This window comes from Felis catus, chromosome D1, assembly GCF_018350175.1.
Source record: "Felis catus isolate Fca126 chromosome D1, F.catus_Fca126_mat1.0, whole genome shotgun sequence".
NCBI classification, from domain to species: domain Eukaryota; kingdom Metazoa; phylum Chordata; class Mammalia; order Carnivora; family Felidae; genus Felis; species Felis catus.
In genome coordinates, this window is record NC_058377.1 from 102946974 (window position 1) to 102959560 (window position 12587).

Below are 12587 nucleotides of genomic sequence, written 5' to 3' on the forward strand. Positions count from 1 at the left end.
GAAGCAAGAACTTGAAGTTGCCAATGGCAGGTGGAGACAAGTACAGTGATTGCCGTCAGCTATCAAGCATGGTAGAGAAAATGCTGCAGGAATCCAGGAGACGGAGAGTTATCTGTGGACTGGGCTAGTAAGTAAATATCTCATGGAAGACGTGAACCAGAGTCGTTCTTTTAACATGGGTAGGGTGTACATGGGTGGGGAGACACAGAGAGGGATTGTGAAGCAGGGCAATGGTCTGAGCAGAGGCCACATGGTGGGACCATGCATGGCATGTTCTGGGTTCAGTAAAGAGACCGGTGTCGTTAAGGTTGAGGTTCCTAAGAAGAAGTAAGAAATAAAGTTGAAAAGTTGTACCTTGGGGCCTGATCTTGGAGCGCTTTTAATGTCAGGGAAAGGTGCTGCTTTTGCATTTACCAATTCCTTATCAATCATTTCTAGTCGCTCGTAAATTACATGGTGTGGAGTCATTCTACGAACAAAGTCATGGAATCTGGAGCTGGAGGGCACCACGAAGGTCAACTAAAATATCGCTCATTGTACAAATGAATAAATTGATCCCTAGAAGGATGGGTGCCTTGTTGACATCAGTTGATTAGTTTGGGCAGAACCAAAAAGAGAACTGCATGAAGTGGTTTCCAGTCCAGTATAATTTAAAAGCTCCATAATCCCAGCCATTTTTTCTTAGCTGGTTTGAGATAAACACTGATAAAATCACCAAGGGCTCAGATAACAAAATATCTCCAGAAAAGCCTGGTTGAGACATAGGTGTTTTAGGCTCTGACTAGTGGGGCATGGGAGTTCAGAGAACTGGAGTATGGGGGCCAGAGAAACCATCTGATGACAAGTGCCCATTTCACATGTCTAGCATAAGACACCCAGAAACAAAAATGAGATGTTAGAATCAAGCTCACAATGGATAAAGAAATAGGATTAACAAATTGTGGTATATTCATACACTGAGATACTACTCAGATATAAAAAAGAACAAATTGCTAAAATTCATAACCACCTGTTTGAATCTCAAAAACATCATGTTAAGCGAGGGAAGGCAGACACAAAAAGAATACAAACTGTGTGGGTTCCATTCATATGGAATTTCTGAATGGGCACAGCTAATCTGCAGTGATAGAAGTCAGAACAGTGGTTGACTCGGCAGGGAGGGGAATTGATTGGAAAGGTGGCACAAGAGACATTTCTGGGGTGATGAAAATATCTTATTATTGAATACAGTTGCCCAAATACATGAAACCAAGCCATTGGAAATCTATGCATTTTATTGTATGCTGCTTACACTTCAATTAAAATATAATAAAACCAAAATAAGGCCAGTACATTTTCCTTTTTGTGCTTCAAGGGGAATTTGAATATATGATGGCATCGGAGTTTCTGGAAAAATCTTTTCTTGCCTTGTCGTTTCTCCCAGAGAAGCAGAGGTGGAGATGTTAAAGCTTTGCTGGGATTCTGGAAGCAGAAGCTGGGAGGCAGCGTGAAGCCAAGGATGTTTCTACATATGGTAACATCGAAAGGGAAGATATCGACCTCCAAGATGTCTTGGTCTAACAGGAAGTTGGTCCACACTCGACAAGAGAGATGAGACCAGATATGTGGCGGAATCTTAGAAATAAGAAGACCCAGGATAGAACAAGCCAGTGGGCACTTATGTACAGCCACAGGGATTTGCTGGAGGCTTCTGGACTTGTATGTATGGGTGGGAGGGAGTCTTAGACATTTTGGAGCCAGAGTTTCTAAGAGCAACTTGGCCATGGAAAAAATATAAACCCTTCTGTGAGAATACACATAAGAAGCACCAAAACTTATGTTGAGGAAGACACAGGCACACCTTACACCATGTGTAAGACACTGATAATTGTGTGGTTATGTTCCCAATAGTCTGTAGACTCCTTGAAAGCAGGTATCTTGTGTTTTGTCTATGAATTCCAGCATATAGCACAGTGTCAGGTACATAATACAGTCCCCTTTTCATTCCCAAGTCACCATCACTCAACATTCTTGTGTATACCAAATCCTTGCCCCCCATCACCACTCTCCTCCTTATTTTCATAGCACCAGCATATGGATGTATTATCTCTTTCCCTCTCGGGAACATTAGACCCATAAAGTCAGAGACTTTGGCAAATAGTAGATTCTTTCTACACATTTGTTTAAAAATGAGTAAATGAACACCCATGATTAATATTTGTTGAAGGGGTTGTTGTATTATGGCATCGAGGTGCCTTTCTAAAACAATTTTACAAAGATCACCAAGTATGTGGGCTGTGATCTCAGGGGATGGTTACAAAACACTGTGGCCCATCTCTGTTGAGTAACCTCTTTCCCCCCATGTGTGAGCACCATACTTTTTTCCTTCTCATGAGAGCTGGATAGAAACCAAAAAGGAGCAACTAAGACAAGTCAAGTCAGAGCTGATGGGCAAAGAGAGGTCCAAGCAATAATCACCATCCTATTTCAAGCTTCTGATTATTTTCCCTAGAATCCATAATTTTACAATGTGGTTTTCAAAGTAGCTCCTGGGAGAGGGAGAGGGAGAGGGAGGAAGAAAAGGGAATGTGGTCATCATTGTGAAAATGCCTGTTGTGACGTTTGATGATGTGCTGTTGCAGGTTGTTTCTGACCCAACTAATATCCACAAAGTGAACAGTCTACCCAGGATGTGTTGTTACATAATCTCTCTTATTCCAGCCTTCTCTTATCTAGCCATCTCTCCGTCTACACTTGTTAGTCGTGCTTGGATAAAACAGACGGGCACAAGTAACACACTCCTTATATGGTTTCCTTGGTCTTCAACCTGTGGAAAGGAGAAAATGGAATTCTTGGGAATTTTCAGGAATGTACAAAATTAAGCCATGTAAAAACTATTCTCACCATTCTTTATCCTCTTTACTCATTATGGTAGGCATCTAAAATTTGTTCAATGGTTAGAAACAGTAGGTATATTACTATATGCCAAGTGAATACCAGCGAATACGCAGATGCTGGAAAAAGCCCGTGAGCCTTACCAGGTGGCATTTGAGGAAAGACACTTTCCAGTCTCCCACTAGTATCAATAGTTCTGTGCAGGATTGCATGTCAAAACTGCCAATCTGAGGACTTATTTGCTTCCAAACCGTGTTATTTCTTAGAACATCATTCATAGGATTTGTATAAAATTTCTCAAGTATATAGGCTTAAGACTATTTTATTTACAAGGATGACTCAAAGTTAGCAACAGACAGGGCCACGAACTCACACACGGAAACAGCTACCGGCAAGATTGACTGATCTGTCGTGACGGTTTCTCGCCCAGTGCTTCTTGTTCTGGTCTTTTCCTGGTCCCAAATGTGTAAACTTAACCTCTGACCCCGTGTGTCATGTTTCCTGTTCTTTCTTTTCCCCTGGACATTCGTGGATTCTCTAAACCAGTAGCCTCTCTGTGTTGCTTATTATGCTTTAATTCTTGCGGGAGAGTTACGATGCCTTTTCCAATTTCCCTAATTTCTCAAAATACCTTTCCTCAGAATTTGGGTTTAAATATAAATAATTATTTTTGAGAAGTGCTGGGAAGGAATTTGCACATGGAAACAAAACTCTCACCACCGTGGCTAACCCTTCCTTTCATGCACCCGTTGAACCAGGAGAAAGGACTTGGGGAAATCCAGTGTGACAAACATATCAGTGATAAAGTGTTTAAGAAGACATAACGATGTTTCTGGCAAAGTTACTTGCAGGCAGTGTCATTTCAGTGAATGGAAGTGATTTCCATTTTGTACTGCATGTAGTGTCATGTTTAATTTTTAAAAAAGAAAAAAAGACAAAAAGGAGGAGCTTCCATTCAGCTAAAATATGCCCAGGAAGGTAACTAGGGGAGCCCAGTAATCCAGCTGAAAGGATTGATCGCTGCTCTGGAAGCTTCATCTGGATAGAGTAACAGTTCACCTTCTTTTTGGGTCCCGAGTTAATTTTCTTTTTTTTTTTCTCTAAAAAAATTTTTTTTTCATTTATTTATTTTTGAGAGACAGACACAGAGACAGAGCACAAGTCGGGGAGGGGCAGAGAGAGAAGGAGAAATAGAATCCGAAGCAGGCTCCAGGCTCCCAGCTGCCAGCACAGAGCCTGACGCGGGACTGAAACTCACAAACTGTGAGATCGTGAAATGAGCTGAAGTCGGATGCTTAACCGACTGAGCCACCCAGGCGCCACCCCCCCCCCAAGTTAATTTTCTATGATTTGTGACCTTAAATAAAAACAAAATGAGGCATGGAAACACAGTTGGAAACTTTCCTGATGTTTGCATTCTCGACAATGTCTCGCACAGTGTGCACATGTAATTGATTCATTCTGTCCTGATGTGGCTTGGCCTGCATAGGTTGATAAGCAGCTTGCCAACCAGAGTTCTGTTCCTTCCCTCCAGCATTTAGCTGGAAGCAAAGGCATTTCTCATACATTGTGAAATCCATGACTGGTTCCAGAATAATTAACACTTTGTAGTCCTTCTCCTTACCCCCATGTGACATCAGCGTGAAAACAATTAAAAGCGTGGAAAGCAGTCATTTTGAAGAGAAGAAGTAACTGAGACAAAAATACGCCAGTTTAGGAAGAATAAGAAAGGTGGATTGTGCTGTGATAGGAGTTTACAGAAACTGTCATTTATCTGCTTACAAGAGTAACACAGTCTCACTTTACAAAACTTGGAAACATGCATGAATGAATGAAGAAGAAACGATTACCCATAATTCTACAAAGCCCAGATAAGAACCACTAACTTTTTGGTGTGTGTCTATTCATTATTCTGCACATGTGTGTTTACCAAACTGGGCTACCGTTATACATACAGGTTTGTTTCTGGCTCTTACCACTTAGTGTTCTGATGAGAAACATTGCCCCTTATTGTTTAATATTGATTGAAATGCATTGTAAGTATGTTATATTCATGTGTCCAACACTGGAAGTGAGATTTTAATGCCTTTTCGTTTTATAAAGGTAAGGAACAGGCTTCTAGTTCCACTTACGTTAGCCTTAATTATTTGACATTATGATTTTAGAACGAGAATTACTGAATTAGTAAAAAGAAGCATTTTCAGGCCTTCGGTAAACTTAGCCCTATGGCATTTAGAAACGTTGTACCAAGTCCTTAGGTGAGTTTTAGTATCCCCTGGCTGACACTTACTTCTTGGGGTCACTAGCTGAAGTCAGCCTAATGGGCAACATCCAGTCCCTTCCCTGACAGGTCGTGTCCGCCCCCAACTGTTCCGGAGCAAGTAATTTCTGTTAAGAACTGTCCTTGGATCCCTCTTTGCTTCATTTTTCCTCAGGAAGGCTGGGCAGCATGAAGCCAGCTGTGCAAGGCACCGAGGAGCGAATTCTACAGGGTTTGCCTGTGGTCAGGGAGCAGGTGCAGGAGGACGGAACCACCATGGGGCTGCAGGACGTGCCGCGGTGGGAGGACCAGTGGCGCCACCTGCTGAGCGGGTCTTCGACCAGTAGCCGTTAAGAAGGCACCGGAAGAGGTGAGGAAGGAGAGTAAAGCTGCAGGAAAGCCAACAAGGGCACGGAGGGCTTGTACCCGCAGTGCTGGCGTCCTGCTCAGTCAATGGATGCCAATTCCTGCCCGCTTCCTGGCACAATGAAGGACGATGAAGGCAACCCATTGGGATGTATGGAAGGAAAGAAATTGATGCATTAGATACGCTTCTGTTTGCCACACGTTCGTATCTAAAACAACAATACAGTGTATTTCTCTTAGTAAGGTCTATGTCTGTAGGAACACATCTAACTGAAGGCGTCGTTCACAGGATACCTCAGTATCATCGCCTTCTCAGGAGGCAGGGCGTCTGTGATGCTTTAGTCCCAGCATGCATGGTGGGGGGGCCGGGGGGGGGGGGCGGGGAGGTCCTGACGAAGCAATTGCCCCGACTGAGCTCTGAACCTTTAAAGTAGGGCCCGCAGACTAGCTCTCCTGCATTGAGGTTTTTGTCCACATTTTCCAAATCTTATTCAAGCACTTCAAGAAAATGAGTACAGACTGTGGACGTGGGGCCAACATGGCAAAAAGAAACGTCAACTGCAAAGTGTGGGGGAGGTAAGTATGAGAATTCCATATTCGTTGTTCAGAGTCCATTATCACGGCCACTGACAGACACCCACCCCCAGGCCCCTTAAGCCTCAACGGGTGTCCGAGGCTGCTTTACTGGCGATGGCATTCCTCAGGGCACCTTTGACATCCTTGTTCCTAAGGGTGTAAATCAGCGGGTTGAGTAAGGGGGTGACGAAGGTGTAGACCAAGGCGATTTGGCGGTCCTCGTCCTCTGAGGTGCTGGAGCGGGGACGCAGGTAGACCAGGCTGCAACAGCCATACTGCAGCAGGACCACGGTGAGGTGCGACGAGCAAGTGGAGAAGGCCCGGCGGCGGCCCTCGGCGGAGCGGATGCGCAGGATGGCGGAGGCGATGAACACGTAGGACACACAGATAAGCAGGAAGGGGACGGTCAGCACCAGGATGCCCACCACGTAGAGCACGGCCTGGTGCACGCGGATGTCGGCGCAGGCCAGCCGCAGGACGGGAGGCACGTCGCACAGGAAGTGGTTGATTTCCCGGCGGTGCCCGCAGAAGGGCAAGGTGAAGATCAAGCAGGCGAGCTGCAGGGAGAGGAGGAGGGCCAGGCCCAGGGCGCACAGCACCATCCGGACGCACAGCTTCTGGGTCATGATGAGGGTGTAGCGCAGCGGGTGGCAGATGGCCACGTAGCGATCGTATGCCATGATTGCCAAGAGGAAGCAGTCAGCGCTGCCAAGGGCGACGAAAAAGAACATTTGGGCCCCACAGCCAGCCAGCGGAATGGGTTTCCGGGCGCCCCAAAGGTTGGCAAGCATCAGAGGCACCACAACAGAGGTGTAGCAGATTTCCAGGAAAGACAGGTTGCACAGGAAGAAGTACATGGGGGTGTGCAGCGAGCTGTGTGTGCGCACCGCCCAGACGATGGCCGCGTTGCCACAAAGGATCATCAAGTAGAGCAGGAGGAAGAGGAGGAAGAGGAGGGCCTGCAATTCGGGGACGGTGGTGAACGCGCGGAACACGAACTCGGTGGGGCCGGACTGGTTGAGGACGGGGCTCCTGGCAAACATGTCCCCTGCAAGCGAGCGACAGAAAGGGCCGGATCTTCCTTCGCTGAGTTGTTTTATTGCGGGAAGAAAAGCAGACATTTTAAATTTGATTTCTGATTTGGCATTTAGTATCCAGTTTCCAAATTCAGTGCTTGGGATGAATTCACACTAGAGGCTACGGTATATGTTTTCCCAAGGAATCTTCAAAAATGGGATAGATAGTAATCTGTAGAGTTCCTTGTGCCAAAGACTTATAGATATTCTTTGGTGAAATGTCTTTTTTTTTTTTTTTTTTTTACACTGGTATTTTACATCTAATTTGACAAGGGCTAAATCTTTGCTTGCATTGCATCGAACAGTTGTGCGGTTGTAGATGTTTTTTACATTAGACAAACGGATGTGGTTTTTTTGGTAAACATTCTTAGTGAAATGTAACAACCAGAGGCATTCACAAATCCTAAGTGTAGGGCTTGAATTTTTTGCACTGTAAATACACTAGTATAGCCACTATCAAGAGGGACAAATTGAACAATTCCAGAAACTTACACCCATCTCTCCTGTCTCCTGACTTTCTACCTTACAAAGGTAAACCGCCCTTTCAACTTTGGTCACTGCAGATCAGTTTACGTTTCAATTCCTACGTGTGATGATAAAGCGTGTACTGTCTTGTGACGGGCTCCGACGTTGTGTCTGCAAAGTTATTTCTGCTGTTCCATGTAACATTTGTTATCCTTTCTGTTGTTTTAGAGTCTTCCATTTTACGGCTGTGCTGCGATTTATTCTAGAGTTCACTTTTCATCCCATTATTTTGGCTCAGATAAAACTGGGCCAACACCTTTTATTCCAGTCCTTTCTGAGATACACTTTTTATATATTTCCTCTCGTTTCAATTTTTTTTTTCTAAATTTCCAGGCATGAACCTAAACTTTAGGGCTAGGACAGATTCACCTAGACGGGGACTGTAGGGAGTAAGGAAAAATGAAGGTAGAACTGCTAGACATAAGAAAAGGCAATAAGGAAACTAAAAATGCAGTAGCAGAATTGAAATAGACATTAGAACACGCAGGCGAGTAAGAAAAGAACTTTAAAAGCATCTAGGAAGGGAAAAGTACGTATAAATTAAGCACCTTCGGCTACTACAACTTGCCCAAGAGACAATAAAGTCATATCTGTAGGTTTAAGAAAAACAAACTGGTGTCAAAGAATTCTGTACCCACGCTTTAGTGATTTAGGTTCAAAAGCAACAGATAGACTCTCTCAGATTTACAAGGGCTTAGGAAGTATGTCGTTCTAAATACAATTGAAATAATTTCTCAACAAAGACTCTGTGCTCCTGGGTGATTAATCAGGATACATAATCCAGGACTGGGGAAGTTGTAATGGAAAAACTCGATGTGAAAAATCAAATAGTAAATATATATATTTAACACTAAATGGTTAATACAAATATTATTCAAAGAAAAAAAATTCCCCGAATAGTGCTTGAAAACATACATAATATAAAATGCAAACATTAAAATAATTCCTCACATTAAAAAAACTTTATGTTTATTTATTTTTGAGAAAGAGAGAGAGTGCAAGCAGGGAAGGGGCAGAGAGAGAGGGAGACACAGAACGCAAAGCAGGCTTCAAGCTCCAAGCTGTCAGCACAGAGCCCGACGTGGGGCTCGAACTCACCGCGAGATCATGAGCTGAATTGAAGTTGGACGCTTAACCAACTGAGCCACCTAGGTGTCCCAATAATTCCTCACATTTAAAACCATGAATTATATTCATTGGTAAACTGATAGGGAGTGATGGGAGAAATAAAATAATAATGAAGTAATATCCTCAATCTGTATAAGGAAGGATTCAAGAGATATTTCATTCGGACGTGACTAATCACAGAAATACCTATTCAAACGTATATTTCTATAATGATCATATGTAGAATAAGTCACAGCATATCCATCCCAAATGACCCGATTAAGAGTACATATAGTGCAGAGAACAAAAGGCTGAAACAAAGGAAAATGTGAACAAGCATATAAGATGAAATGGCTTAAACAAGAAAAGTAAATGTTTAATTTCTGCAAACAAGTTTAAATGAAGTTGATGTTCCATTAAAGACAGAGTCTCATATTTACATCATAGGCACATCCACCCAGTGTACACACAAAGACCTAGAAAGGCTGGCATTACTTTGGTTTAGCATGACATTTTGTGACTGAGCCAATGCAAGGGGACAGAAAAAAGGAGATAGAGGATTTCACGAACTGAAAACACAACAGAACCAATCGAAAAATTAGGACCACCCCGACAGTCAGTCCACTGGCTAGTCATTTTGTAATTATGTGATTTTATTACGTATGACAAAACCTGATAAGATGTTACGTGGCTATAAATTATGAAAATTAACAATGGACTGCTTAAGAAACACCTGATAATTACAGGCTGCTAAAAATTTTTGTGGGATAAGGCGTGTACCAGAACAATGAAAGACTGGGAACGAAAATGATACAATTTTCAGTAAGTTCATATTCATATCTGCCATGGGTCTAAATGTTCACGCCATCGTTACAAAAGCTAAAACTGGAATTAACATATCCTGAGAATCAAGGCTTTGATTTCAGGTGATACAGACTCAAAGCCCTCGGCTTTAGATCCAAAGGTTGATGAATAAGTTCCCCTTTGAATATTTTAAGTTAAAGTAAATGATTATGGTAAGTATGTACTTCATGCTTTGTTTGGATCTTAGGGCTTTCTGGGTTTTGTTTGTTTGTTTTGTTTTGTTTTTTAATCAATGTTAGTTAGAAAGTGCCTTTCCCAGGGCGCCTGGGTGGCTCAGTCGGTTAAGCATTGGACTCTTGGTTTCGGCTCAGGTCACGATCTCACGTTTCATGAATTTGAGCCCTGTGTCGGGCTCTGTGCTGACAGCACAGAGCCTGCTTGGAATTCTCTCTCTCTCTCTGTTCCTCCCCTGCTCCCTCTCTCTCCTTCTCTCTCTCTCAAAAATAAATTAATAAACTTAAAAAATTTTAAAAAGAAAGTGCCCTTCCCTCAAACAACCACCAAAAGGAATGAGTGAATAATAAATAAGACACCAGGGAATAAACCTAAGGAGTAACAAGTAGGAACTATTTGAAGAAAACTGTTACATGGCTGGATGGAAAACCCAATATTTTAGTGTTAACTGGCTCTGAAGGAATGTGTAATTTCTATGAAATTCCTATCAAAATCCCTAGAAGAATAAACAGATGGAAAGACAAGAGAGCTAAAAAAAAAAAAAAATGAGTGCCATCACAGAACAGAATTTGCATCACAAGATGTTAAAATAGATCACAAATGATCATATGTTATAAAATAGATCCTATGTTATGTCATAAATCAAAATGGCGTTCGTAGAGCACCAGAGATCCAGCACGTTAGAACAGAAAGAATCATTAACAGTAGCCGATCGTTCGATAGCATTCATTTGGTCAGGCATTGATTTATGCAGTTTACATTCCTTGACTTATTTCACAACGGTCCTCTAAAAAGGGGCTCTTGTACCTGTTGTATGGATGAGAAAACTGAGGCCCAGAGAGGTTAAGTAACTTGCCCAAAGCTGTCACCACAGCTAGCACGTGCCAGAATGGGAATTTAAACGTAAGTTGGCTCCAGAGTCTCTTGTCTTAATCACTGTGTTATATTGCTTCTGTCTATTATGTGCATCAGTTTTATTATTTGTAAAATGGATCTGAAAATACATGTATCTACTTCGTAGGTTGTTGTCAGACTTTGTCAAAGGAATTATTTTATAAAAGTACTTAGAACAGTCCAGGCACAGAGTATACATGCAATGGATACGAACTATTGTCACTATTTCAAATCAATTCGAGAGGACCAACAGTTTCCTGATATGGACTCAGGACAATGGGCTAATCATTTAAAAAAAAGAACTCCCTAACACATTATGTATCAACATTTATTTCTGATGGACTTAAGATTCAAATATTTTAAAAAGAGGAAGAAAACTACAAGATAGTGAAGATGAACGTTTTTCAGTCCAAAGAGTACAGATGATTTGCAAGCAAATGTGCTGCACGCATAAAAAGATTGATATTTTGACAGAATAAAAATTTAAAAGATCTGTGGGTCAAAAATAAAATAAGCAAACTAAATAGAAGGTGAAATCTTATATAATTCACCAAAAATAAACCCATCAATAGAAAAACAAATAGAGGATCTGAACAGGCAATTCAAAAAAGAAATATGCAAACGCAAACAAATATATGCAAATCCAATGTCATTAATACTCAAATAAATATACAATGAAACAAGATCAGATACTATTTTCTGCTTATAAACTGACAGTAGCGGAAAAAAAGATAATCCCTGCTGTTGTTAAAGTTTCAAGGAGAGACACATCCCTGACTATTGTTAGTGGAAGTAGAAGGTGCTAGAAAAATTTCTGAAGTATAATCTGGAGATACGTAATAGGAGACTTGAGTAAATGCCTACATTTTGCTTCAGTGATATTCTTTTTAAAAATTTATTCTTATAGACTATGAGTCTGTGCATAAAATTATTACAGTTTTCAATATAACAGTGAAAAACTGTGTCAACCAAAATATCAGTAATAAGAAAATGGTTAATCCATGTGAGAGAACATGTAATCATTTAAAAATGATATTGCAGACTATTGACAAGAGCCAAAGTATGGAAAGAGCCCAAATGTCCATCGACGGATAAATGGATAAAGAAGATGAGGTATATATATATAATGGAATATTACTCAGCAATAAAAAACAATGAAATCTTGCCATTTGCAATATATGATTTCACTCATATGTGAGAATTAAGATACAAAACACATGAACATAAAGGAAGGGAATCAAAAATAATATAAAAACAGAGAGGGAGACAAACCATAAGAGACCTTAAATACAGAGAACAGACCGAGGGCTGCTGCAGGGGAGGTTGGTGGGGGGATAGGTTAAACAGGTATGGGCATTAAAGAGGGCACTTGTTGGGATGAGCACTGGGCGTTATATGTAAGTGATGAATCACTAAATTCTATTCCTGAAAAAAAAGCGATGTTGCAGAAAATTATTTAATAAGATCTAGAAGGCTCATGAAGAAGCAGATTATAAAAAAGCATTACATCATGATTCCATTTAAAAAACAATTATATCTACTCATAAATTGAAAGAACATTTTTAAAAATGTTAATAATAGATATTGATGGGGGAGTGGGATTGAGAATCTTTTTCTTTATGACTTACGCTTCTCTGTCTTTACAAATTTTATAATGAACATACACAATTTGGCAATCATATAGCAAATTAAAATTTTTCCTCTGTGCATTGGTGTCTCAACATGGTGTTGGGAAGGAGGGCTGGTAGAGTGTCAGTCACACGGATTTTTGTAGTCAATGAGATCTGGTTATGAAATCTAGTCCCCTTATATTTGCTAATTTAATTTCCACATTAATTATGTTACTTGGTAAGCCTTGGTTCTCTAATGTA

The 12587-nt window shown here is 41.2% G+C and overlaps 1 protein-coding gene across 1 annotated transcript; it reads right to left on the minus strand.

Moving 5' to 3' along the window:
- Positions 1 to 5991: 5991 nt before the first annotated feature.
- Positions 5992 to 7157, minus strand: LOC101090211 (olfactory receptor 10Q1). The gene has a single exon (XM_023239743.2). The coding sequence runs from the start codon at positions 7117 to 7119 to the stop codon at positions 6160 to 6162; it is 960 nt and encodes a 319-aa protein (XP_023095511.1). The 5' UTR covers positions 7120 to 7157; the 3' UTR covers positions 5992 to 6159.
- Between the last annotated feature and the right edge of the window lie 5430 nt (positions 7158 to 12587).